At 31.7% G+C, this 26,067-nt stretch overlaps 1 protein-coding gene across 1 annotated transcript in view; it reads left to right on the top strand.

Moving 5' to 3' along the window:
- LOC145249028 (uncharacterized) overlaps window positions 1-26,067 on the top strand; it is a 75,405-nt gene that overhangs the window by 1,592 nt on the left and 47,746 nt on the right. The window contains exons 2-7 of the mRNA XM_080110886.1: window positions 3,669-3,867; window positions 5,425-5,546; window positions 10,608-10,689; window positions 12,615-12,726; window positions 16,364-16,468; window positions 19,753-19,839. Of these exons, the coding sequence (XP_079967012.1) occupies window positions 3,669-3,867; window positions 5,425-5,546; window positions 10,608-10,689; window positions 12,615-12,726; window positions 16,364-16,468; window positions 19,753-19,839 (707 nt within the window). The remainder of the gene's footprint in view (window positions 1-3,668; window positions 3,868-5,424; window positions 5,547-10,607; window positions 10,690-12,614; window positions 12,727-16,363; window positions 16,469-19,752; window positions 19,840-26,067) is intronic.

The following is a 26,067-nucleotide window of genomic DNA, read 5'->3' as shown; positions in this document are numbered from 1 at the left end:
AGGTCTAACCCATATAATACTACTACTCTTCTCTTAAAAGAGAAGATAAATACTTGTATCTCTGAAATAAAGTTTTAAAGTTCCTACACTTGTTTGAGCTATAGATTTGGCTGCCACAGGCATGTCTCTAAACTTTCAGTTAATAGTTTTGTTGTTGAATAAGAAAATCAAATTTTATGAATAACCAAAGAGCGACCATCTCTCCCGTTATTTTGAAAATGGTCTAAAAAAAAAAAAAAAGAGTGATAACTTAAGCATAATTAATACTTGCTAGATTTTGTTGTAATGCCTACAAATTCCCATCAATCTATATATCTATAAAAGTGAACGTGTCTGTCTGTCTGTGTGTCTGTCTGTCTGTGTACATTTCCCTGCGCAATAACTCTGTCAATTTTTAATCTATAGACTCGAAATTTGAAATACCGGGTACTGAGATTTGGGAAAATCGATGTGACGGGTGTCAGCCAGAAATTTGGCTGTTAAGGGGTCAAATTTCAACGATTTGACCTTTAAGAACTTTACCAAACTCCTCCGACAATTTTGGGTCTAGACACTTGAAATTTTAGATTTAGGTTCCTTGAACATGGATCTAACTTAATAAAGTGATTTGAGCCCAAAACAATAAATTTTAAGGGGTCATAATAGGGGTCAAAGTTTTAAAAAATTAACCGTTTTTTTTGCACAGCATACACCTCCAAACACCCGAGCAACGCCGGGCACCCCTGCTAGTCAATTATAAAAATAAAATTGTTTGATTTATGATTTTTGGAATATGATCTTTTCGTTTCATCATTAAAAGAGAATCCGCCTAGAAATGAGAAATATCTCTGATTTGGGGTGGACCACCATGTATTTGATTTGTCCACTTTAGAAGGGTTAGTGTCTCTTTAAACAGAAGTTCCTGCTGAAAGATAAGATCCCTCAAAAGTAATGGTTTTTTTTTTTTTTTTTGACCCAAATAATAACTGACTAGATATGGGATCACTTAGACACTTGGTTTTTGATTTCAATAGATTGACGGTAGATTTAAATTTTTGAGTGGCTATCTGGGTGGTCCCAGGAATGTCTATATATATTTAAGACCACATGGATAGGACTGCAACCAGCATCTGAATCCAGCAATGACTATACACTGGCACAACAAGCAGACGATCACGACCTGTGCAGTGAACGCACATGGTCCACATTGCTCGTTACGTGGCTGAGCCAGTCTCAGACGTCTTAACAACCACAAGATACAACTCTGTATTTATCAACACAAAGGAGGATATTGACTGTTGGATATTCATGATTGAAACTTGGTGGTCAAGTCAGGGATGATGAAATTTATTTATACCGGATATGGTTGGATTGTGAATTTTATTACCGATTCTATGGGTGGCATTTTAGAGTTGGAGGGGCCACCTCATATAAATGAAAGTAATTATTTTATATTAAAAATTATTTTAAAATCTCTAATTTTAAAAAGCTAGTAGAACGCAGAATTTTCCTTGTTGACACAAAATACAGACTTTATTTTCCTGGTAATGCTATCCCACAAGGGAGGATGAAGAAAAAGAAAAACATCACTGATTCTACTCCTGAAGGTGTTATAACACCAAAATTTGATTATCTCTTCTCTATATAAATAAAATGAACTCATTTTTTCCCGTCGGATTTTGACCTTAATAGGATTAAAAATCAAGATATTTCATGCAAATATAATATGCACAAACGGCAGAACAATATCTGAGGTGTGTTATAGGCTTATTATTTCTCAAATTCCTCGATAATCTTAGATTTCTATACTTTTTCTGCTGAGAAGTCACGGCCAAAATCGGTTAAGATCAATGGAAGTGGTAAAATATTTTCTCTCTAATAAATTCCTCCTCCCCCTGCCACCACTTAACACCGTTTGGGGATCGTTTACAAGGAACAGTTGAGAAGAGAACACCGGTTTGGCTTCGTAGTTCTTTCATGTGAAGTTATTTAAAATCACTAAACTAAGCTGCAGTGCTCTGTGGCGTAGTGGTTAGCGTGCTGGACAATTCACATTATATTTTCACGTTCGCGCCGACCTACCGTAGTCGTTTTTTTTTTTTTTTTTTTTTTTTTTTTCCCTAAACAACTGGAATGGACTTTTCTTGGTGGCCGAACTGTTAACGTTGCAGATGTTTTTTTTTGTTTTGTTTTTTTTCACACTTTATTTTCCTACTTTTACTCATGACTCCGGGTTTAATCCTTCCTACTTACCTACCATAACATTTTTTAAAACTCCCCCCCCCCCGTCCCGGAAACAAACACTCGGGCAACGCCGGGTACCCCCGCTAGTTTAAGAAATAATTTAACAAGTATACGAACCTGTCTGACTGCAAAGCTGCTATTTTCAACTTCTGGCATAAACACTCCTCCACCGAATGATTGCACATTTTTTTCTTTTTCTTCTTCCTGAAAATGAAATATACGTTGAAAATTAGAGAATTTAACACCACAATATCATCCTGGTTCATCACATTATATCGGTAAATGCAGGGTGGGACGATAAATTTGTCGTCTGACAGGAAACAACACTACAGCTTTATTTTAACACTTTTATTGAAAAAATAAACTCGGCTAATTTGATTATGTAGTAGAGTTGACATCTATTCAATGTAACCGCCTTCAGCCTCAATCACCACCTCGATACAGGTCCAGAACTGGGAGCATGCCTTTTCGACAAGTGCTGGCGGGAGGTCGGTGAATACTCAGCGGATGGCGGTGTTTAGGCTGCTTTTGATGTTGTGGGAGGTCATGTTGGTGATGTTCTCGATGTATGACCAAACCAAGTAGTCCAGCGGATTCAGGTCGGGGGAGGAACGGGGTCAGTGAGAGATTAGGGTACAATGTTGTAGCACTCCTAAAGTCAAACCTGGGTCACTATGGACTTGTAGGCTGTCCCCTAGTTTTGCTGCCACTCCCAGGATCTGCCAGCAGCCACCTGATTACATCAGGGGATCACCACACTCTTCAGCACATCCAGGTACACTTTGGTGTTGATTTTCAAGCCGACTTCGAAGATGTGCAGGTGGCATGATGTGGCCCTCTCTTGAAACCATATCAAAGACGATAACCTTTGTTTTCATCACCCTGTGCATGTTTCTGTTATTCGTGGCAATCCAGTGATGCATTTTGAGGGTGCTGGCAATGGTCCTGTTGTCATAACTTGGATCGGTAGAGAGCATGAGTTGTAAAGCGGCACATCTCCGCTCTCGCTCGTTGAACATTGTGTCACTTTCAGACATGATAGAAGGCTCCTATCGCTTTTCGGATTTGTACACAACTGGCTAACTAGTAGATGGTCTGCAACAAAAAAAGAAAACCGATTTTCATCGAAAGGAAATGGAATAATGTCATCTTTTCTATGGCGACAATTATATCGTTCCTCCCTGTATTTTATCATTGAAAATTATTGAAATATTTCAATAGTGTCACTACTATTTTTACCTTGTCTCCTACCCAACGGCACTTTTTTATAAGACTGCATTGTCTTAGCCTTTAAACACGAATCCTTTCAAATAAAAGCTTTTATTTTTAAATAAAAAATATTGTGTTGTTCTGGCATTTTTAAATTACGGATTTTAATACAAATTAAACAATGCTTGCATACAAGCAAAAAAAAAAAGTCTATCAAAAACCATTTTCCTTTGCAGAAAAGAAGTGGATATCAATCGTTGTAATAAAGGTGGCTGGACTCCATTAATGTACGCCTGCTACATCGGCCATGAAAATATCCTGAATGTTTTATTGAAAGCAAAGGCTGATGTAAATATCAGGAATCACAAGGGACAAACAGCGTTGATGTTGGCGGCAAGTTGCGGAAACAATCAAGTTGTTCATTACCTTTCGCAGGTCAGTCATTGTCAAAAATGTTTATTGGTTATAAGTTGTCAAACGTCTATCCTCCATTTTTTTTTTTTTGTAAATCTTAATAACTTAAGGTGTATTGGAGATATTAGGTTTTAAAAACTGGACTTGTAAATATTTCTGTTCAACGAATAGCAGGGTTACCCAGCTTGGGACAAAACATGTGACTAGTTTCTGTTGAAACCTTTATCTTTCTACCTCTCTATCTGTTTCTTTTCTCCGGTCCCGGTTTCCTCTTCCCGCACCCTTTTTCTTCTCCGCCCACTCTATTTCTCTCTGCATACACACGCATAGACAACTCGGTTTTATAGATTCCTCAAGGAATGAGTGTGCATAAAGAAATTAATTTCCTGATAAATCAGAATTATTTCCCTTTAATTCTCCTTGACAAAATCTGTGTCAGTTTAGAGTCAAACAATGAATCATTTAGGGATATTAGACTTTAAAAATTGGCCCCGTCAATATTTCTTTTGAAGGAATAGCAAGGCTATCCAGTGTTGTCAGGGATAAGACTCTTTCATATTTCTATTAAACCTTCTTTATTTGCCTTCTCTGCAGGATATCGGACCAGTAGCTTTTTTTTTTTTTTTTTTAAGCTAGCACACTTGGCATAGTGCACTCTAGCTTACAAAAAGATACCTAGGTAGCTACATCAGCATTTGCTGGGAGGATGCCTCAGGTAACTAATAAAGTAATCTCTTCTCAGAAAGAAGCTACATCTTGGGAAGGTAGACTTCATAGGACTGAAAAGAACTCCTTTTTTTAATTTAGTTTTTAACTGAAATAATACTGCACGGAATATTTTCGATTGATGAGCAGAGATTTGAGGGAATAAATAATTTGATATATTTACTTTATTTTTATACGATTTGGAAAGATGAACAAATATTTTTTCTTTTAACATAAGCGGCACACTTTATGTTTGACTCCTATTTTTCTTGGAAATATTTTCCCAAATCTGAAAAAAAAACTTTGTAAAAAAGTTTTTAGCGAAGAAAAAAAACAAACTACCAATCTATGTAAATTAAAATTGGTTGTTTTTTGATTTTTTTTGACGTAAGAATCTCAGGTTGTTCGAATGACGTACCGAAACATCACACAAATAGACAATCAGCAGAAAGCATTTGTCATGTGTTAATTTGTCTTAAATAGTAAAATTGGAGAAATTTTTTTTCTTTTAACATAAGGGAACGTCTTTTTTTTTTCTTATGTTTGACTCATATTTTTCTTTTAAATATTTCCCAGTCTGAAAAGAAAAATATTGCTTATTCTTTTTTTACAAAGATTTTGGCAAAGAAAAACAAACAACATGCCAGTCCATCTAAATTAAAATTGATTGCTTCTCATTTTTCTTGCCATAAGAATCCCAGGTTGCTCTAATGGCCTCCCTAATTATCACACAAATAGACGATCAACAGGGGGCATTTGTTGTGCCTTAATTTGTCTTAAATAGTAAAACTGGAGAAAAATCTTTTATTTTTATTTATTTTTTTCTTGGAAAAAACACGTTTCAAAAGATGTGCAAAATGTTCTTGTTTCCAGAATGGTGCTGAACTTGAAGGACAGGATTATCGTGGATGGACGGTCCTGTTTCATGCCACATATGCAGGTCATCACAACATTGTCAAGTTTTTGCTGGAGAGAAATGCCAACATAAACGCCAGGTAAACCATGCATATATGTGTTATATATTGGGATCCTATGCCAGTAAGTAGAAATTATGTTAACTAGTATGAATTTCAACAAAGGTTACAGAGATTATGTTGATAACCTGATGGCAAATGGAAATAGACCCAACGCAGTTAATGTGATGGATTTTTTTTTTTTTTTTTTGTTTTTTTACATGGAAGTCACCACTTATCAAGGCCCGGAAGCCACTCGGAGATAAGGGTTATTGCGTGTACAGTAATCAATGGGATAGTATCGTAGTAATCGTGATTTGATAAAGTGGTGGTTCATCAGGAATTTGTTTACGTTGGACTTGAAGACATCCAAGTTGTAGTCAGGTGGAAAACAGGCAAATGGAAGAGTTCCACAGGCGTGCATTTCTAAGAAAGAAACTTTGTTCATGGAATCTACGTTTTGATTTTGGCACAGATAAAGAGTAGGGAAAAGTATTGACAGTGGTTTTAGCTAGACTGGTGTTTATCATGAAAGATTGGTGAGGGGGGACCAGAGATTGGAGCTCAGACGAGCATTTGCCATGGAAGTAATGATAAAACAAAGACAGGCTCACAACATCTCTTCTATGGGAGAGAGGTTGCAGAGAAGAGAAAAGGGCATCCCCCAGTAAGCCACAAAATCTATTTTGTACTCTGTCAAGGCAGGATAGGCTGTTTTTAGCAGCTTCTGCCCAGATATGGCAGCAATATTCCATCCTTGGACGTACTTGGCTTTTCTATGAATAGAGAATTGCATCAGTAGTGAGATATCTTCTGGAGCGGTAGAATGATCCCACCATTTTTCCAGCGACCTTGGCAACAGACTTGATGTACGTGTTCCATTTCAGATCAGGAGTAAAGGTCAATCCCAGAAGCTTGTCAAAACATGGAGCCTTCCCAAGACGAGAGCCATCCATTTCAATTGATGCCAGATGGGGATCAGAGCGTTGATGATGTAAAGATAGGAGCTTGGTTTTAGGTGCATTATTAAAAGTAACCAACCATCTCTTTCCTCACTGTACCACGCGCTCAAGATCAGAGGAGAGAGAATCCGAGAGAACTTTGTCATTTATGGTGAGAATTTAAGGTGAGAATTTAAAATAACCAGTGTGTCAATGTGATTGTGCCATGCGTGTATGTAAAAAGATATTTTATTTCTTGATCGCTCACTAGCAAAACATGCGGCTAACATGATTGAGACGAGGACTCAAAAGTTATCTCCCTTGATCAAGAAATGCAGGTGACAAATTTTTAGGTAGAAATGGGCAAGCATTCGGAAGACACGAGTTTATAAAGTCAGAGCAGACAGACAAAATGTGCCCGACAGTGTAGAAATCTAAGTAAGTATTGTCTTGAGACTCTGCCTGTGTGCATCGACCATTTTAATGATAAGTAAGAAAATAAAGTAAGTAATTTGTATGGTTCTCTCCACCCCAAAAGAGAAAACTCTCTGAATAAAACATTTGAAACCTTAATAAGTCTCCATATGTTTCCATGCACAAATAGTCTCAAGTTAAACAGAAAATCATAATCAAAAAGTAATCGCAGCCAACACATGGAAAAATGATGATAAAAAGAATGGAGACCAGCGACCGTGCATATATGTAAAAAGAATTTTTTTTTTTTTTCTTTTTTTTTGATTGCTCACTAGCAAAACTTCACAAGTGCAGAAGTATACATTTGTTGAAAGCTATGTGCAAACAATTCATTTAAACTTTGTTTATAAAATGTTACAAGTGTGTGTGTGTGTGTGTGTGTGTGAATGAATATATGAAATTTCAATCTCTTATTTGAGTATCCTGTCGAACAATAATAAATTCATCTAAAATATATTTTTAATTTTAAATTTGTATTATATATAACGAGTGTTTGTGTCAAAGGTGTTGATAATGCAACTAGGTTTCTCTAACATAATAAGCATAAAATGAAAAGAGAATTTAGAACACTGAAAATGCATACAATTATTCAAACAAAAAATTGAACAAATTTTTATTCTTTAATGATTAAAAAAACATTTTTAAAAGTTTCTGATTTGGGTTAGTGATAACATTTTATTTATGTTTTTTTTAGATAAATGAGTTTGACTAATTAAATAAGCATAAAAGAATAAACAAAAAATTTTTTTTTTTAATTATAAAAATAAGCTATGTTTGAAACTAACATTGAATTGGGATGCTCAAAATGTGTTATAAATACAAGAATATTTGAACAATAAAACAATTTCTTTAACAATTTATCAATTGACAAATATTAACAACTTGAAAAATTAAATTATGTTAATGTGCAAAAGCGTGAAAATTAAATTAAAAACTGTTTTTGGAACACGTTAAAATGCAAAAATGTTATTAAAAAAGAAAAAAATATTTCAAATTGCTTTTTCTTTTTAAATTTTTTTTTTATCTTTTTTTTTTTTCAATTTTTTTCTAAAGTTGAAATATTTCTTTTTTTTAATCTTTTCTTTTTTTTAATCTTTTCTTTTTTTTAATCTTTTTCTAAAGTTGAAATATTTCTTAATTTCGGGGTGTATTAGATGCATCATCAGAACAAGAGTTTTTTTGCAAATAAAATCTGTTTCCTTTATGTTGTTATGCGAAAGACATGCTTTGAAACTCTTCAGTATGTGAGCTTTTTATAGCATCTGATATCAAAGCTCTTGGAAGTGTCATAAAAATGTTTTAAAAACTCTGAATAAACAGACAAAACTGTTTTTGGAACATTTTAAGATGCAAAACTTTTATTAAAATAAAAAAAAAAAATCATTCAAATTTCTTTTTCATTTCTTGTATCAATGATAGTTAACAGAACTTTTTTTTTTTTTTTTTTTTCAGAATCTAAAAGAAAAAAGATTGCCACACGTGCATTTTAAGATTCTGTCAAATTGTTTTCATTTTAGTTTCATCCACTGCAAGGGAAGAGCTAACAAACCCTTCCTCCTGTCTCCATATATTAAGAATTGTCTGGGGATGTTAAAATGTACAAGCACTAAAAAGTTTTCTTAAATTAGCTACAAGAAAATAAAGCATCAAATTTCTCATGAGTTTTTTTTTTTTTTTTTTTTTACTCGTGTTCACTCCTTAAAAAGCATATCGCCACTTGGACGTAAGGGGCTACTATTTGGGGCCATGTCTAGGAAAGATTAACATGCATATCAGTACGGCCAGGAAAGCAGGCAGCAGGAAAGGAATTCCAAAGTCTAGCTGTTCAAGGGAAGAAACTATTAGAATAGAAAGCTTTCTAGTATTTAGAGACATCAACAGTGAAGGGGTGAGATCTTATTGTTAAGCGGGTTTGTCAGAGAGAATGTACGTTGAGGGGGGGTATAAGTGGAACAAGTTCATCAGAACACATTCCATTAAAATATTTGTAAATTAAATAATCAATTTTTTAATTAAAATAATTGCAACAATCATAGTTTATTAAAAAAAATAATAGACTCAGAGCAAGTTAAATGTTTTTTTAATTGTATTAAAAATAGTTTTACTATTAGTAATAATTACTATTAAATAAACTTGACATCTCCCATGCAATAAGCATCCTCAATTCTCTTCATTTTATACTTGTTTTAATGGTGAAACTTGATTATCTCCCCCTGCATTATTAACCCCCTTTAACACAATAAGCACCTGTATATATATACAATATTATAATAAATATTATTAAATTCTTATGCACATATTTCATCCTTTTCCTAGAATTATCAGCGTGGAGGATGATAATTGCTCTGCCAGTCACAGGATTCGAAACCCTTAGGTTCAAGTCAACATTTTTTTTTTTTTTTTTAATTTAAATGTTCAGGATCATGCAACTAAGAAACCAACCACGTTGAAGAAAGAGAAATTATGCAAGCAGACATATCTAGAAAGCTGTTATCAAGTGTTCAAGGACACGTCAGGCTTGAACTTATTATTATGATTATGCATTTAAATTTAAATTTGACGGCTCATATTGTTACAAGCTGGGAGAGGCTTTTTCCAACTCGTGGTTTTGTTCTCCTAATAAAAATGTTTCATTTCTGCCTCTTTTAAATTGAACATTTAGTGACCTTCTTTCTATTTGCTGCAGAATCTGTCCCCACTTGTTGTTATGTGGCTCATCTTTTTATTTATTTTTAGATAGGGTGGAAGAGGTAGATAGGCAGAAGTTTCTTCAGCTGACTATCTGCTGCCCGGGGGGGGGGTTATTAATACAACATGGCCTTGCCATAATTCTCATTACTATATATATATATATATTCGTTTATACAAACATGTCAAGGTTACATATCCAATGGAAATGTTTCCATCACACCTTTAATAAGCAATGATCTTTTCATGCTGAAAAAAAGATAAATATGTGAACTTCAGATTGTTTTTTTGGGTTTTTTTTTTTTTTTTTTTTCAATATGAAAGCTTAGAAAACATTTTTTCTCAGCTTAAGAAGATTGTTGCTTATTAAAACTGCAATGAAAACCGTTCCATTGGCTGTGTAGCCGTAATGTTTATATTTTCAAACTTTTAGAAATACATAGTTCTATTTGTTATTGAGCACTATTATAAACACAGATTCTGATTCACTGATTTAAAGTATGGTAGGCTGGAACATTTGTTGATCCTAATTCAATCCCAGACAACGTCGGGTCTCCCTGCTAGTGTGTGTATATATATATATATATATATATATATATATGTCTCTAAAGGATAGTGATTTCTCTTAATCCATTATAGATGCATTATTTATTGAGGCTACATTAACATTTTCAGTTCCCTTCATCATCATCATATGATATGAATCCAAAGATTCTGTTGTTGGCTTTGGTTACCTGGTGTTTTTCTAGTCAGAATTCTTTCTAGAAAGACATCAGGTACTTATGGGGGGGACCACATGAAGGCGGCTTACATCTTAAGTGAAAGCGATTTTGGTGGAATGAACTGGATTCCAACTTTAATCACTCAACCACTGTCACCTCTGTCATTATTAAAACTTGAAGATTTCTTTTTCTAACTGAATATTAATATGTTTATTTTTTGTTTGTCTTTACAATTTCCCCTCTAGTTTCAAGTTTGTTCACATACTTTTTTTTTCTAGGGACCCCAACACTGGAATGACTCCTTTCCTTGAAGCTGCTGCAGGGGGCCATGAGATCATTGTACAGCTTTTTCTCCAACATGTACGTTCAATTGTTTTTTGTTTCATTTACAATTTATACCTGGATTACAACTTGTTGAAAATCAAGTTCAGGCAGAAGTAAATTGATTGTAAAGAATCCCAAATGCCCAGACTTTGGTTAAAAATATGAGGTGCCTTCAATAAGTTTCCAGGCATTTTTGTACAGACATTTAAAATTAGCGTAGACTCTTGAAAATTTAGTATGTTGTTGCTATACATCCTATGAGATGACTGAACAGTTTTTATGATTTCAGCTACAGTAAGAATTGAAATATACCCTACTAAAACCTGATTGTCACAGCTGGTGGATTTTGAAAATGCAATCTGGACGTGAGAGCATTTAAATTTGGAGAAAATGCCACAGAGACGTATGGAATTCTTCAGATTGCTTTTAAACCATCATGCATGAATCAAGCATCAATTTTTGAGTGGCATAAGAGATTCAAGAAAGGCAGGAAGTCTGTGAGGGATGATTAGAGGTGTGGAAGGAATATGGAAATTAGAACATCAGAGTTGATTGGCCAAATAAAGAATTTCATGGATAAGGACAGTCATGTGTCTATAGAGACAATAAGTGCACAGTTTGATGTCAGTGTGGGAACTGTACACACAATTATTTGTGAGGAACTGAAGATGCAGAAGATTTGCCCAAAGTTTGTCCCAGGGGTGCTGCATCTTTGTCACAGAATATTTGATCAAGATGAGCATCAAGACAGTTCCTCACCATTCCTATGGTCCAGACCTTGATCCCTGTGACTTTTGGTTATTCCCTAAGCTCAAGAAAAATCTTAGCAGCTGTTATGAGACAATTGAGGAGATGATAGAGGCTGTGACGAGTCATTGGCACGCTCACACAAGAGGACGTCCATGGGGTCTTCCAAAAGTTGCTGGAATGATACAAGTGCATTGCAGCCAGAGGAGATTACTTCGAAGGGAAATAGTTTCATGTTTCATTATTATTAATAAAATTGCCCATACAACAAAAGCCCAGAAACTTATTTAAGGCATAAATTAACTATTCTGTATTTTCATCGAACAAGCTTTGTGATTAAAGTCATGACACTGTGGTCCAAACTGATTGTCCAAAATCAGATTTGTATCAGTTGTTATTTGTATTATTTGCTATGAGTGGCAACCAGGCATTTTATTATACAGTCTTTATCCACAATGTAAAAAAGTTTTATGAATAAAACTGCTTCATCATCATCATCATCATCATCAATCTAGTGACTGTTTTACATACTGGCATGTGTTGGCAGCTTTTAGAAATTTTATTGCATTTTAACATTGCTAAAAAACACTGAGGAAATCAAGAAACTTCTGTTCCCAGTTATTTGTTGGGGGCTTGTACTATTCATTTTCTTGTTAGCGGCACACGCATGCATATGTGCAGGGTTTTTTTTTTTTTTTTACAATTAATAAATGGATTGCAACTTGTTAAAAAAACACACAGAAAAGAATCCCAAAATGTTCAACCTTTTATCCACAATGTAAAACAGTTTTGTAAATAAAACTTGTATTCAGTCTAAAGTCTGTTTTACAAACTGACATGTATTGGACGCCTTTTAGAAATCGATTTTCGAATTCATTTCTGAGCAGGTTTATTTTAAAATGTGCTGCTCAGTGCCACTTTTACTTTTTTTTTTACTCACGTTTTTTTTTTCCTTTTTATTTAAAACTAGTCTGGGTTTCTGGTGTTGCTCAGCATTACTCTGGTGAATGGAGGTGTGTGTAGGGGTGCTGGTTAAACAAAAGCAATTTTTCTTTTTTAATTTTTTTTTTTTTTTTTTTTTAATTTAAAAAGGATTTTTCTTTGTTGCCCTTATCCCTTCCACTTCTCTAACAATCTTGTTCTTTACTTTTTTCTTCAATTGAAAACAAAAAAAACAAATTCAAATTTTCCTTTTTTCTCTTCCTCATCTACAGGCTGTCAGTCTGAATGCTAAGACCTACAGTGGCGACACTGCCCAATCGTTAGCACTTATGAACGGTCACATGAACATTGTAAATCTCATTAATCAACACACGGCACTGAAAGGTCAGGCGTTTCTCCATGTAAACATTCTTTTTTTATTTCTTTTTGTCTGTTCACCACAATATTTTCAATGTCTACACAAACCCAATCCTCGATATGAATTAAAACTGCATAATATTTCTTTTAAACTATGCTGCTTGTATTTTTACTTACTGAAAAAGTTTCAGAAAATAAATAAAAAATAATTAAAAAAAATAATTTTCTATTTAATAAAAAAAATTATATAGCATTACTCAGTTTTTTAAAATTTCCAAATTTTTTTTTATATTAGCATGCTGAGGCAATGCTGAAGGTGTGCTAATCGACAATTATTATGATTATTCAAGCCAAAAAGTTTTGTAAGCTAAAAAATATTTATTTACATTAATTTAGGAATGTTAACTTAAGAATGTTATAACAATTTAGTTGACAACTTAGAATAATGACATGTAAAGACATCAGGTGATTACCTTAGTAATGTATACTAATAATGTAACGAGAGAGCTTGAAAAATATGAGTTAAGAGTTGGGAGTCAGAGAGAGCAGACCCAGTTGGTAGAGAGGAGAAAAACTGTTCACAGACAATAATAGCTCTCCGTAGGAGAAAATGTTGCTAGGGCAAGCGTTGCAGTTTTCGAATGGAGGAAACATCCAGAATAAAGCTGCTGCAAATACCACTAAGACGTTTCGCTGTACAAATCTTCATTTGTAACTTTTGCAAGGATCCGTCAAATCAAGACCAAAGATGAACCAGATATTGAAATCCCAAATAAGTTTTATTGGCACTTGTACAGTTTAATCAACTGATTTAATGAATGCATTAAAAAATGAAAATATTAATCAATGCATTAAAAAATGAAAATATTAATCAATACATTAAAAAATGAAAATATTAATCAATACATTAAAAAATGAAAATATTAATCAATACATTAAAAAATGAAAATATTAATCGATACATTAAAAAATGAAAATATTAATCAATACATTAAAAAATGAAAATATTAATCAATACATTAAAAAATGAAAATATTAATCAATACATTAAAAAATGAAAATATTAATCAATACATTAAAAAATGAAAATATTAATCGATACATTAAAAAATGAAAATATTAATCAATACATTAAAAAATGAAAATATTAATCGATACATTAAAAAATGAAAATATTAATCAATACATTAAAAAATGAAAATATTAATCGATACATTAAAAAATGAAAATATTAATCGATACATTAAAAAATGAAAATATTAATCGATACATTAAAAAATGAAAATATTAATCGATACATTAAAAAATGAAAATATTAATCAATACATTAAAAAATGAAAATATTAATCAATACATTAAAAAATGAAAATATTAATCAATACATTAAAAAATGAAAATATTAATCAATACATTAAAAAATGAAAATATTAATCAATACATTAAAAAATGAAAATATTAATCGATACATTAAAAAATGAAAATATTAATCGATACATTAAAAAATGAAAATATTAATCGATACATTAAAAAATGAAAATATTAATCGATACATTAAAAAATGAAAATATTAATCGATACATTAAAAAATGAAAATATTAATCGATACATTAAAAAATGAAAATATTGAAAAATGTTTATATTTACACTCTTTATCTGTGCCTAAATCAAAACGTAGATTCCATGAACAAAGCTTCTTTCTTAGAACTGCACGCCTGTGGAACTCTGTTCCGTCTGCCTGCTTCCCACCTGAGTACAACTTGGATGTCTTCAAGTCCAACGTTAACAAATTCCTAATGAACTGCTCCCTTAAGTAAACACTTCATCAAATCTCCACACTAACGTAATGTACTTGCAATAACCCTTATCCCTGAGTGGCTTCCGGGCCTTGATAAGTGGTGACCACTGTGTAAATTAAAATAAAATAAACAACTTGAAGCATATAAACTTTTACCAAAATGACTGGATTCTGCATTAAATAACCCAAAACTGTTCATAGGCTGGATAACAAAACAATAAAACAATGTTCTAAAATTGTTGCTAAGATGCAAATGTTGTTTTTAATCTTTTCTGTGGGGGAAAAAAACTCCCAAAAATTTCAAACAGTTTATTAAATGAGGATTTGCTCAGCATTTTAAAGTCACAAATGATTGTCTATTTGACAGTTTAAATGCTTTCAAATTCTAAAATTTCAAAAAGTCCAGAAGTAATACTTTTTTCTTTCACTTATCAATAAAATATTAAAATATAACGTAATTTACAATTTTAATATCAACCATCGTGAGGATAAAACTTTAAAATAATCTAACTCCAGCTGATGATAAAACTTTAAAATAATCTAACCCTAGCTGATGATAAAACTTTAAAATAATCTAACCCTAGCTGATGATAAAACTTTAAAATAATCGAACCCTAGCTGATGATAAAATTTTAAAATAATCGAACCCCAGCTGATAAAATTTTAAAATAATCGAACCCTAGCTGATGATAAAATTTTAAAATAATCGAACCCTAGCTGATGATAAAACTTTAAAATAATCTAGCCCTAGCTGATGATAAAACTTTAAAATAATCTAGCCCTAGCTGATGATAAAACTTTAAAATAATCTAGCCCTAGCTGATGATAAAACTTTAAAATAATCTAGCCCTAGCTGATGATAAAACTTTAAAATAATCTAGCCCTAGCTGATGATAAAACTTACAAATAATCGAACCCTAGCTGATGATAAAACTTTAAAATAATCGAACCCTAGCTGATGATAAAACTTTAAAATAATCGAACCCTAGCTGATGATAAAACTTTAAAATAATCGAACCCTAGCTGATGATAAAACTTTAAAATAATCTAGCCCTAGCTGATGATAAAACTTTAAAATAATCTAACCCTAGCTGATGATAAAACTTACAAATAATCGAACCCTAGCTGATGATAAAACTTTAAAATAATCGAACCCTAGCTGATGATAAAACTTTAAAATAATCTAGCCCTAGCTGATGATAAAACTTTAAAATAATCGAACCCTAGCTGATGATAAAACTTTAAAATAATCGAACCCTAGCTGATGATAAAACTTACAAATAATCGAACCCTAGCTGATGATAAAACTTTAAAATAATCGAACCCTAGCTGATGATAAAACTTACAAATAATCTAACCCTAGCTGATGAGTGTCACTTAAAGCTGAATTTTATTTTATCTGTTTTCCATGGGTCCTAAACATTGAAGAAATTGATGTTTAAAAAATGATCCAATAATGTGAAAATAACAACCAAGGTGAGAACAATAATCCAAATAATATCATCATTTCTCATCGGAAAAATTCAGAAACATTAATTTTGTTGTTTTTACCTTTTCATCAACTAATCTTGCAAGCCCTTCCTTCCATGTTGGACTCTTTCACAGTTTACTTTTTGTCTCGCCTGTTTGGAATTTGGTGGATAGAATCCTGGGAGGAGTGGTTTCTTTCAGACTTGTTTTGTCTTGAAAAGATTCTACCTTCATCTCTCTTATGATTAGTCTTTTACATCAAGTGGCTTCATGCCTTGTAAGGAGAGATTTTTACAACAAAGTTGAAAAAAAAAAATTAATAAATTCACCAAAAGTTTATATGTTCATTTAAAAAATTAATTTTAATTTTTTTTTTTTTTTTTTTTTTTTTTGCATTAGACAAAGATCTTAATTCTGATGAGACATCATCTTACCTAAGTGGACACCGTCCGTTACATCAACACCCGATCATTGGTCGACCTATAAGAAACAAGATGGCAAGAGGTAAGTAATGATTCCTGCCCTAACCCTAACCAGATTACTCTAAGACTTTTGTTTTGACAATTAGTGTGCAACCATGTGGTTCCCGCTTGACAACCACCGACCCCAATGTAATGCATCATAGTTTTCTTCATCTCTTCTGGCAGTGTTGGCATCTCTCAAATTGGCAGCCACTGAGGGGGCCGCACAGTTTCACAAATGTAAAATAAAACAAAACACAAACTGTATATTATTTATTTATTTTTTTAATTGGAATCCTTTGAGATGAGTAATTTGTATATTTCTTTATTTGTAGCCTGTTATCCTCATCTTCATTGTTATTGTTGTTCCACCACATTTCTACCAACTATTCCTCTGGCCTTCTTCAGGTGGTTAATTGTGATAGGATAGGAATGCTGAGCCTCTTAACTGTATCCTTAATAATTAGAGACGGGCAGAGGAATAGTTGGCTAACCCGACGGTGAAACAATAACAACTGTGGAGATTAGGATAACAGTTTGCAAATATTAGTTACACTCTGTGTGTGTGTCTGCGTGTGCGTGCGTGTGTGTTTGCATGTCTGTGTGTGTGACACCATCGACCCTCTACATGCACCCTCATACATCCTCATCTTAGTTGTCGTCTGCTGAGGCTTCTTTGTCGTCAGTTGATCAATTCATTTCCCCATCTGCTCTGAGCTATGACCTACATCCCATGTCCAAATTGCAACTGTCCTTAAACTGGAACTGTCATCAGCCATTGCAAACTCAAGACAGTCAATAACTGTCTTAAACTGACTCAAAACTCATAGCTACTCCTCAAACTATAAAATATGTTGACCAATCTTTTGTTTTAGCTATTACCATACCTTGATCAACAATCCTATTTTAGCTTTCATTTGTATTCCCTTGTGAACAACTTCCTCTCTATTGTTCTGCTGATAAACCTATTTCCTTTTTTTTTTTTCACCCATACTTTCTAACACTTGTCGGTGAGGATGGGAACGCCAATAGTATTATATTAGTTTAATAGTAGGAACTCTTCAAAAGCAATACCATGTCACATAAGTTTTCATTCACAAGAAGATATCTCATCCTGAGATAACAATAGGCGCGAAAGTTCAGATTTATCAGGCACTTGTTCAGACAATCCTTTTCTATATCTGCAAGACGTGGCCAATGAAAGCTGCAGATCTCAAAAGATTGATAGTGTTTGACCCATACTGCCTAAGCCAAATTCTATGGGTCTGTTAGCACGATTTCGTCTCCAATACCCAAATCAAGATCTGATAGAGGATTATTCCCCTTAACTAAGTTTTTAAAAAGGGGACTTCATTGGTTCAGCTATGCCGCAATCAAAGAGAGTTCATCCACAAAGCAATAGTTCCAATAACACTCCAACAGTTTTACAATGTTCACTGTTGGTTTCAAGACTGACTATCACTATATTGGCTGCTGCCAATCGTCATACGTGAATTACATTCAAGGCAAGAGGCATTGTGCAGGAGGAGTTAGTTCAACCCATCTTAGGTGAATGTCGCCTGAAGTCAAAATCCAGATACGTCTTCATCTTACCTGACTTTATTAATATTTGGATTCTTCACGCTACTGATCTCATTTTGCGTGTTATTTTCACGTTTCAATCAATGTAACCTCCAACCTTCTTTGTGTGTCTTTTGTCAAATTCGATAATCTGTCAAACTTTGCAATCTGCACGGAATCTCTAACAGAACCCTTTATTTTATTCATGGCTTAGTGTATAAAGAACTTAGTAAACTGCAGTTGTAAAATTACACTCTTATGGAGGTTGAAGGTTTAAAAGTGGATAACACTCAAAATACAATTACTAAGTACTTGGGTCCTTTATCCCAATCATAGCTGATGAAACGAGAATATGTTGCCCCCATGAATTAAAGTTTTCAAAATTCTGTGCAGATTTCAGAGTTTGACAGAAAGATTTCCGAGTTCGACAAGATACACACAAAGAAGGTCAGAGATTACATTGACTGAAACATTATGAAAATGACATTCAAGGTGAGATCAGTAGCCCAAAGAATCCAATCTGAATAATCAATCCTCATCTCAAAAATTCAGAAACGTAATAGTGTGACTTACGTTTTTGATCATTATATTCAATTTAGCATCCATTTTAAATGCTGACATGCATTTGATGTCTTTAAGAAATTGATGTAGTTTAATGTGGCCATTACACTTTACCGTGTTGTTACATTTCAATCACTTGGACCCACACATTGTCTTGTACAGTCACAAAGGTACAAACAAGAATAAAGGGAAAGAAATAAAAATCTGACGCTGCATTTTTTAAAAGTTCAAATGAAATCCATTTATTTGTGGTTTTTCCAAAATAACACCTTTCATTATTTTCCGAATGTCTTTTCGCACACATGTTTTACAACCTGGTATGCACTTTGAAAGTCAATAGCAAGAAAGAGTTGGCTGGTGTCAGTGTGGGGTGGCGGCAACAGAGACTTTTAAGAAAAGCATGTGTGTGTAAAAAGACTTTAGAAGAAATAATGAAATGAATTGTTTTTGAAGAACCACAAATAAATGCATGTCATCTGCACTTTAAAAAAAATGCAGAGTCGGATTTATTTACTTTTGTTTGTTTGTTCCTTTGCGATGGTACCGGACAGCATGGGGGTCCAAGAGGTTTGAACTGTAGCAACACCGTTAAAAAGTAATGGTCACACCACAGTACAAGTTGTTGTGACCAGATGGGATCATAAAACTGGCCCAAGTATTTGCAGATGTGAAGAGGACCACACAATGCAACATTACCTGCCCAATCGATGTAGCTTGAATGATTTTGCAGAATACAACAATAAAGCAAAGAACTGCATAAAAGTGGGGAAAATTGTATCACCACACGCTTCAAAGATATGCAAAGAAGATCAGAAATAACATGAAAAATGAAGTTACATTATTTTCTAATATTTTATGAATATTAGTGCAAACAAAAGTGAACCATAATTTTTTTCCATTATTTTAATGGTGGACGTCAGTTAGTTAGTATTGTATTGCTTGTAGTTACTGAGGGTTGTTAGAAAAAAAATACATTTTCTTTTTTTTTTTATTTCAAGGTTTTGCTTTATTTTTTTAAAATGGTGGTTAATACTACTAACAAAATGAAGGGGGAAAAAATATAAAGTTTTTTTCTATAAGTTGTTTTATCAATGAAAGTCTCGGAAAAAAAAAATGATTTCAATCATTTAATAAAAAATTGTATAACATACATTTTTCTAAATTTTCCAATTTTTTTTTTTTTTTACATTTTCTGAAATCTTATAGGCGGTCCTCCTGACATTCGTGATGGTCCAGATGCTTTTGCACGTCTTATTGAAAGATCCAAGTCTTCCGAACATGTTAATTATCCAAGTAAGTCACCTTTCGTTGGATTTTATTAATCCCTGATGATTGGAAAGAACTTTTTTTTAGTTTTCGTAACAGCGTCTTTAACTTTTAATTATTTTTCAATAGCTTTCAGTTTTTTTTTTTTTCATGAATTATATCACATTTTAGTGCACAAAATTATATGTGCTACATTTTTAGCAGCACGAATGAACCATAATACTTGACTTATATTTCAGAAATTTTAAAATGGGGATTGAGAATTTGTATTATTCGGACTACTGTTGTTTTGGCCAATGTAATTTCCGATCTTCTACATGTGCATCTTGTCAAACTAGGGTATTTGTACGGAATTTCAAGCAGAACCTTTTTTCATTCCCTGGGAGTAATAACTTTCTCTCGCTCTGTCATCCACGACCGGCTAGAAGTTTTAAATAATTTGTAATTGTATTTTAGTATCACCCAAACTAAGGATTGAACTTTCAACTCTTAAGACCTTTGGCCCAACAATTAAGTGCGGAGTATTAAATAATTCGGCGCTTCTACACTATTGGGACAAAATTTAAAAAATCATAAAACTGAATTTCACATGAAAACAATGGTATCTATGTATTCCTCGTATTTTTAAGATGATTATATCCAAAAGTTACGAAAATCGATGAGGTAGAAAATTATTTATTAAAGAAAATAAAAAATAGAATTTGAAAACGATCGTAAGACACAGGAGAGTTCAAAAGGGAGGTAATTTTCCGTTTTGATTTAAACAAGATGGTGGCAATTTTTTACCTGCTAACACAATTAAAGTTTTTTTTTTTTTTAATAATTCAGTAATATAAGGTAATTTCGACTGCATAATTTGGAAGCTAACATTGTAATTTATTAGAATTGACAAAAAAATCAGTAGAAACTCCATTTATCGACTACAAAATCTCATCCCAATTCTGTAGAAGCGCCAACAATTCTAAATGATAGTCTTCTAGAGTTTAATGGTTAAATCCTCTCTATAGATCACAATTATCAATTACTTAGGACTTGTACCTACATATCTTGAATGTTATTCTCCCAGTGTTTTAGCCGATGTAATTTCCGACCTTCTACATGTAGTTCTTGTAAAACTATGGTATATTGTTGAGAACCATACTTAGTGCTATGTGTAATCTCTTGACCAAGGCATGTGGGCACTGTGTAATGATGCATGGAAATGAAAACTGACCAGTGAGATTAAGAACATGCATTAACTGGATAGAAATGATATGAGAACGTTACAATGAATGTACGATGTTCCTTAGATCTTATGACTTCAGAAGATTAGGTTCTCGTTCAGAATTTTTATTAGAAAAGAGAAATTTATGAGAATTCTGTATACTTTACTTATCGATAAGGTAGACAATTATGAAAGAAAATAGAATTTGATGAAAATTATCGTAAGACACAGAGTTCAAAAGGGAGGTAATTTATTAGAAAAGAAATTTATGAGAATTCTGTATGCTTTACTTATCGATAAGGTAGACAATTATGAAAGAAAATAAAAAATAGAATTTGATGAAAATTATCGTAAGACACAGTTCAAAAGGGAGGTAATTTATTAGAAAAGAGAAATGTATGAGAATTCTGTATGCTTTACTTATCGATAAGGTAGACAATTATGAAAGAAAATAAAAAATAGAATTTGGTGAAAATTATCGTAAGACACAGAGTTCAAAAGGGAGGTAATTTATTAGAAAAGAGAAATTTATGAGAATTCTGTATGCTTTACTTATCGATAAGGTAGACAATTATGAAAGAAAATAAAAAATAGAATTTGATGAAAATTATCGTAGGACACAGAGTTCAAAAGGGAGGTAATTTATTAGAAAAGAGAAATTTATGAGAATTCTGTATGCTTTACTTATCGATAACGTAGACAATTATGAAAGAAAATAAAAAATAGAATTTGATGAAAATTATCGTAGGACACAGAGTTCAAAAGGGAGGTAATTTATTAGAAAAGAGAAATTTATGAGAATTCTGTATGCTTTACTTATCGATAAGGTAGACAATTATGAAAGAAAATAAAAAATAGAATTTGATGAAAATTATCGTAGGACACAGAGTTCAAAAGGGAGGTAATTTATTAGAAAAGAGAAATTTATGAGAATTCTGTATGCTTTACTTATCGATAAGGTAGACAATTATGAAAGAAAATAAAAAATAGAATTTGATGAAAATTATCATAAGACACAGAGTTCAAAAGGGAGGTAATTTATTAGAAAAGAGAAATTTATGAGAATTCTGTATGCTTTACTTATCGATAAGGTAGACAATTATGAACGAAAATAAAAAATAGAATTTGATGAAAAATATCGTAAGACACAGAGTTCAAAAGGGAGGTAATTTATTAGAAAAGAGAAATTTATGAGAATTCTGTATGCTTTACTTATCGATAAGGTAGACAATTATGAATGAAAATAAAAAAATAGAATTTGATGAAAATTATCATAAGACACAGAGTTCAAAAGGGAGGTAATTTATTAGAAAAGAGAAATTTATGAGAATTCTGTATGCTTTACTTATCGATAAGGTAGACAATTATGAAAGAAAATAAAAAATAGAATTTGATGAAAATTATCATAAGACACAGAGTTCAAAAGGGAGGTAATTTATTAGAAAAGAGAAATTTATGAGAATTCTGTATGCTTTACTTATCGATAAGGTAGACAATTATGAATGAAAATAAAAAAATAGAATTTGATGAAAATTATCATAAGACACAGAGTTCAAAAGGGAGGTAATTTATTAGAAAAGAGAAATTTATGAGAATTCTGTATGCTTTACTTATCGATAAGGTAGACAATTATGAATGAAAATAAAAAAATAGAATTTGATGAAAATTATCGTAAAACACAGAGTTCAAAAGGGAGGTAATTTATTAGAAAAGAGAAATTTATGAGAATTCTGTATGCTTTACTTATCGATAAGGTAGACAATTATGAAAGAAAATAAAAAATAGAATTTGATGAAAATTATCATAAGACACAGAGTTCAAAAGGGAGGTAATTTATTAGAAAAGAGAAATTTATGAGAATTCTGTATGCTTTACTTATCGATAAGGTAGACAATTATGAATGAAAATAAAAAAATAGAATTTGATGAAAATTATCGTAAGACACAGAGTTCAAAAGGGAGGTAATTTATTAGAAAAGAGAAATTTATGAGAATTCTGTATGCTTTACTTATCGATAAGGTAGACAATTATGAATGAAAATAAAAAAATAGAATTTGATGAAAATTATCGTAAGACACAGAGTTCAAAAGGGAGGTAATTTATTAGAAAAGAGAAATTTATGAGAATTCTGTATGCTTTACTTATCGATAAAGTAGACAATTATGAATGAAAATAAAAAAATAGAATTTGATGAAAAATATCATAAGACACAGAGTTCAAAAGGGAGGTAATTTATTAGAAAAGAGAAATTTATGAGAATTCTGTATGCTTTACTTATCGATAAGGTAGACAATTATTAAAGAAAATAAAAAATAGAATTTGATGAAAAATATCGTAAGACACAGAGTTCAAAAGGGAGGTAATTTATTAGAAAAGAGAAATTTATGAGAATTCTGTATGCTTTACTTATCGATAAGGTAGACAATTATAAAAGAAAATAAAAAAATAGAATTTGATGAAAATTATCGTAAGACACAGAGTTCAAAAGGGAGGTAATTTATTAGAAAAGAGAAATTTATGAGAATTCTGTATGCTTTACTTATCGATAAGGTAGACAATTATGAAATAAAATAAAAAATAAAATTTGATGAAAATTATCGTAAGACACACAGTTCAAAAGGGAGGTAATTTATTAGAAAAGAGAAATTTATGAGAATTCTGTATGCTTTACTTATCGATAAGGTAGACAATTATGAATGAAAATAAAAAAATAGAATTTGATGAAAATTATCGTAAGACACAGAGTTCAAAAGGGAGGTAATTTATTAGAAAAGAGAAATTTATGAGAATTCTGTATGCTTTACTTATCGATAAGGTAGACAATTATGAAAGAAAATAAAAAAATAGAATTTGATGAAAATTATCGTAAGACACAGAGTTCAAAATAGAGGTAATTTATTAGAAAAGAGAAATTTATGAGAATTCTGTATGCTTTACTTATCGATAAGGTAGACAATTATGAAAGACAATAAAAAAATAGAATTTGATGAAAATTATCGTAAGACACAGAGTTCAAAAGGGAGGTAATTTATTAGAAAAGAGAAATTTATGAGAATTCTGTATGCTTTACTTATCGATAAGGTAGACAATTATGAATAAAAAAAAAAAATAGAATTTGATGAAAATTATCGTAAGACACAGAGTTCAAAAGGGAGGTAATTTATTAGAAAAGAGAAATTTATGAGAATTCTGTATGCTTTACTTATCGATAAGGTAGACAATTATGAAAGACAATAAAAAAATAGAATTTGATGAAAATTATCGTAAGACACAGAGTTCAAAATAGAGGTAATTTATTAGAAAAGAGAAATTTATGAGAATTCTGTATGCTTTACTTATCGATAAGGTAGACAATTATGAAAGACAATAAAAAAATAGAATTTGATGAAAATTATCGTAAGACACAGAGTTCAAAAGGGAGGTAATTTATTAGAAAAGAGAAATTTATGAGAATTCTGTATGCTTTACTTATCGATAAGGTAGACAATTATGAATGAAAATAAAAAAATAGAATTTGATGAAAATTATCGTAAGACACAGAGTTCAAAAGGGAGGTAATTTATTAGAAAAGAGAAATTTATGAGAATTCTGTATGCTTTACTTATCGATAAGGTAGACAATTATGAAAGAAAATAAAAAAATAGAATTTGATGAAAATTATCGTAAGACACAGAGTTCAAAATAGAGGTAATTTATTAGAAAAGAGAAATTTATGAGAATTCTGTATGCTTTACTTATCGATAAGGTAGACAATTATGAAAGACAATAAAAAAATAGAATTTGATGAAAATTATCGCAAGACACAGAGTTCAAAAGGGAGGTAATTTATTAGAAAAGAGAAATTTATGAGAATTCTGTATGCTTTACTTATCGATAAGGTAGACAATTATGAATGAAAATAAAAAAATAGAATTTGATGAAAATTATCGTAAGACACAGAGTTCAAAAGGGAGGTAATTTATTAGAAAAGAGAAATTTATGAGAATTCTGTATGCTTTACTTATCGATAAGGTAGACAATTATGAAAGACAATAAAAAAATAGAATTTGATGAAAATTATCGTAAGACACAGAGTTCAAAAGGGAGGTAATTTATTAGAAAAGAAATTTATGAGAATTCTGTATGCTTTACTGATCGATAAGGTAGACAATTATGAAAGACAATAAAAAAATAGAATTTGATGAAAATTATCGTGAGACACAGAGTTCAAAAGGGAGGTAATTTATTAGAAAAGAGAAATTTATGAGAATTCTGTATGCTTTACTTATCGATAAGGTAGACAATTATGAAAGAAAATAAAAAAATAGAATTTGATGAAAATTATCGTAAGACACAGAGTTCAAAAGGGAGGTAATTTATTAGAAAAGAGAAATTTATGAGAATTCTGTATGCTTTACTTATCGATAAGGTAGACAATTATGAAAGAAAATAAAAAAATAGAATTTGATGAAAATTATCGTAAGACACAGAGTTCAAAAGGGAGGTAATTTATTAGAAAAGAGAAATTTATGAGAATTCTGTATGCTTTACTTATCGATAAGGTAGACAATTATGAAAGAAAATAAAAAAATAGAATTTGATGAAAATTATCGTAAGACACAGAGTTCAAAAGGGAGGTAATTTATTAGAAAAGAGAAATTTATGAGAATTCTGTATGCTTTACTTATCGATAAGGTAGACAATTATGAATGAAAATAAAAAATAGAATTTGATGAAAATTATCGTAAGACAGAGTTCAAAAGGGAGGTAATTTATTAGAAAAGAGAAATTTATGAGAATTCTGTATGCTTTACTTATCGATAAGGTAGACAATTATGAAAGAAAATAAAAAATAGAATTTGATGAAAATTATCGTAGGACACAGAGTTCAAAAGGGAGGTAATTTATTAGAAAAGAGAAATTTATGAGAATTCTGTATGCTTTACTTATCGATAACGTAGACAATTATGAAAGAAAATAAAAAATAGAATTTGATGAAAATTATCGTAGGACACAGAGTTCAAAAGGGAGGTAATTTATTAGAAAAGAGAAATTTATGAGAATTCTGTATG

The sequence above is a fragment of the Euprymna scolopes genome, chromosome 27, assembly GCF_053919585.1.
Source record: "Euprymna scolopes isolate OS-2025 chromosome 27, ASM5391958v1, whole genome shotgun sequence".
Classification (NCBI taxonomy): Eukaryota; Metazoa; Mollusca; class Cephalopoda; order Sepiida; family Sepiolidae; genus Euprymna; species Euprymna scolopes.
The sequence above is the reverse complement of the archived record's forward strand: the minus strand, read 5'-3'. Positions and strand labels throughout refer to the sequence as shown.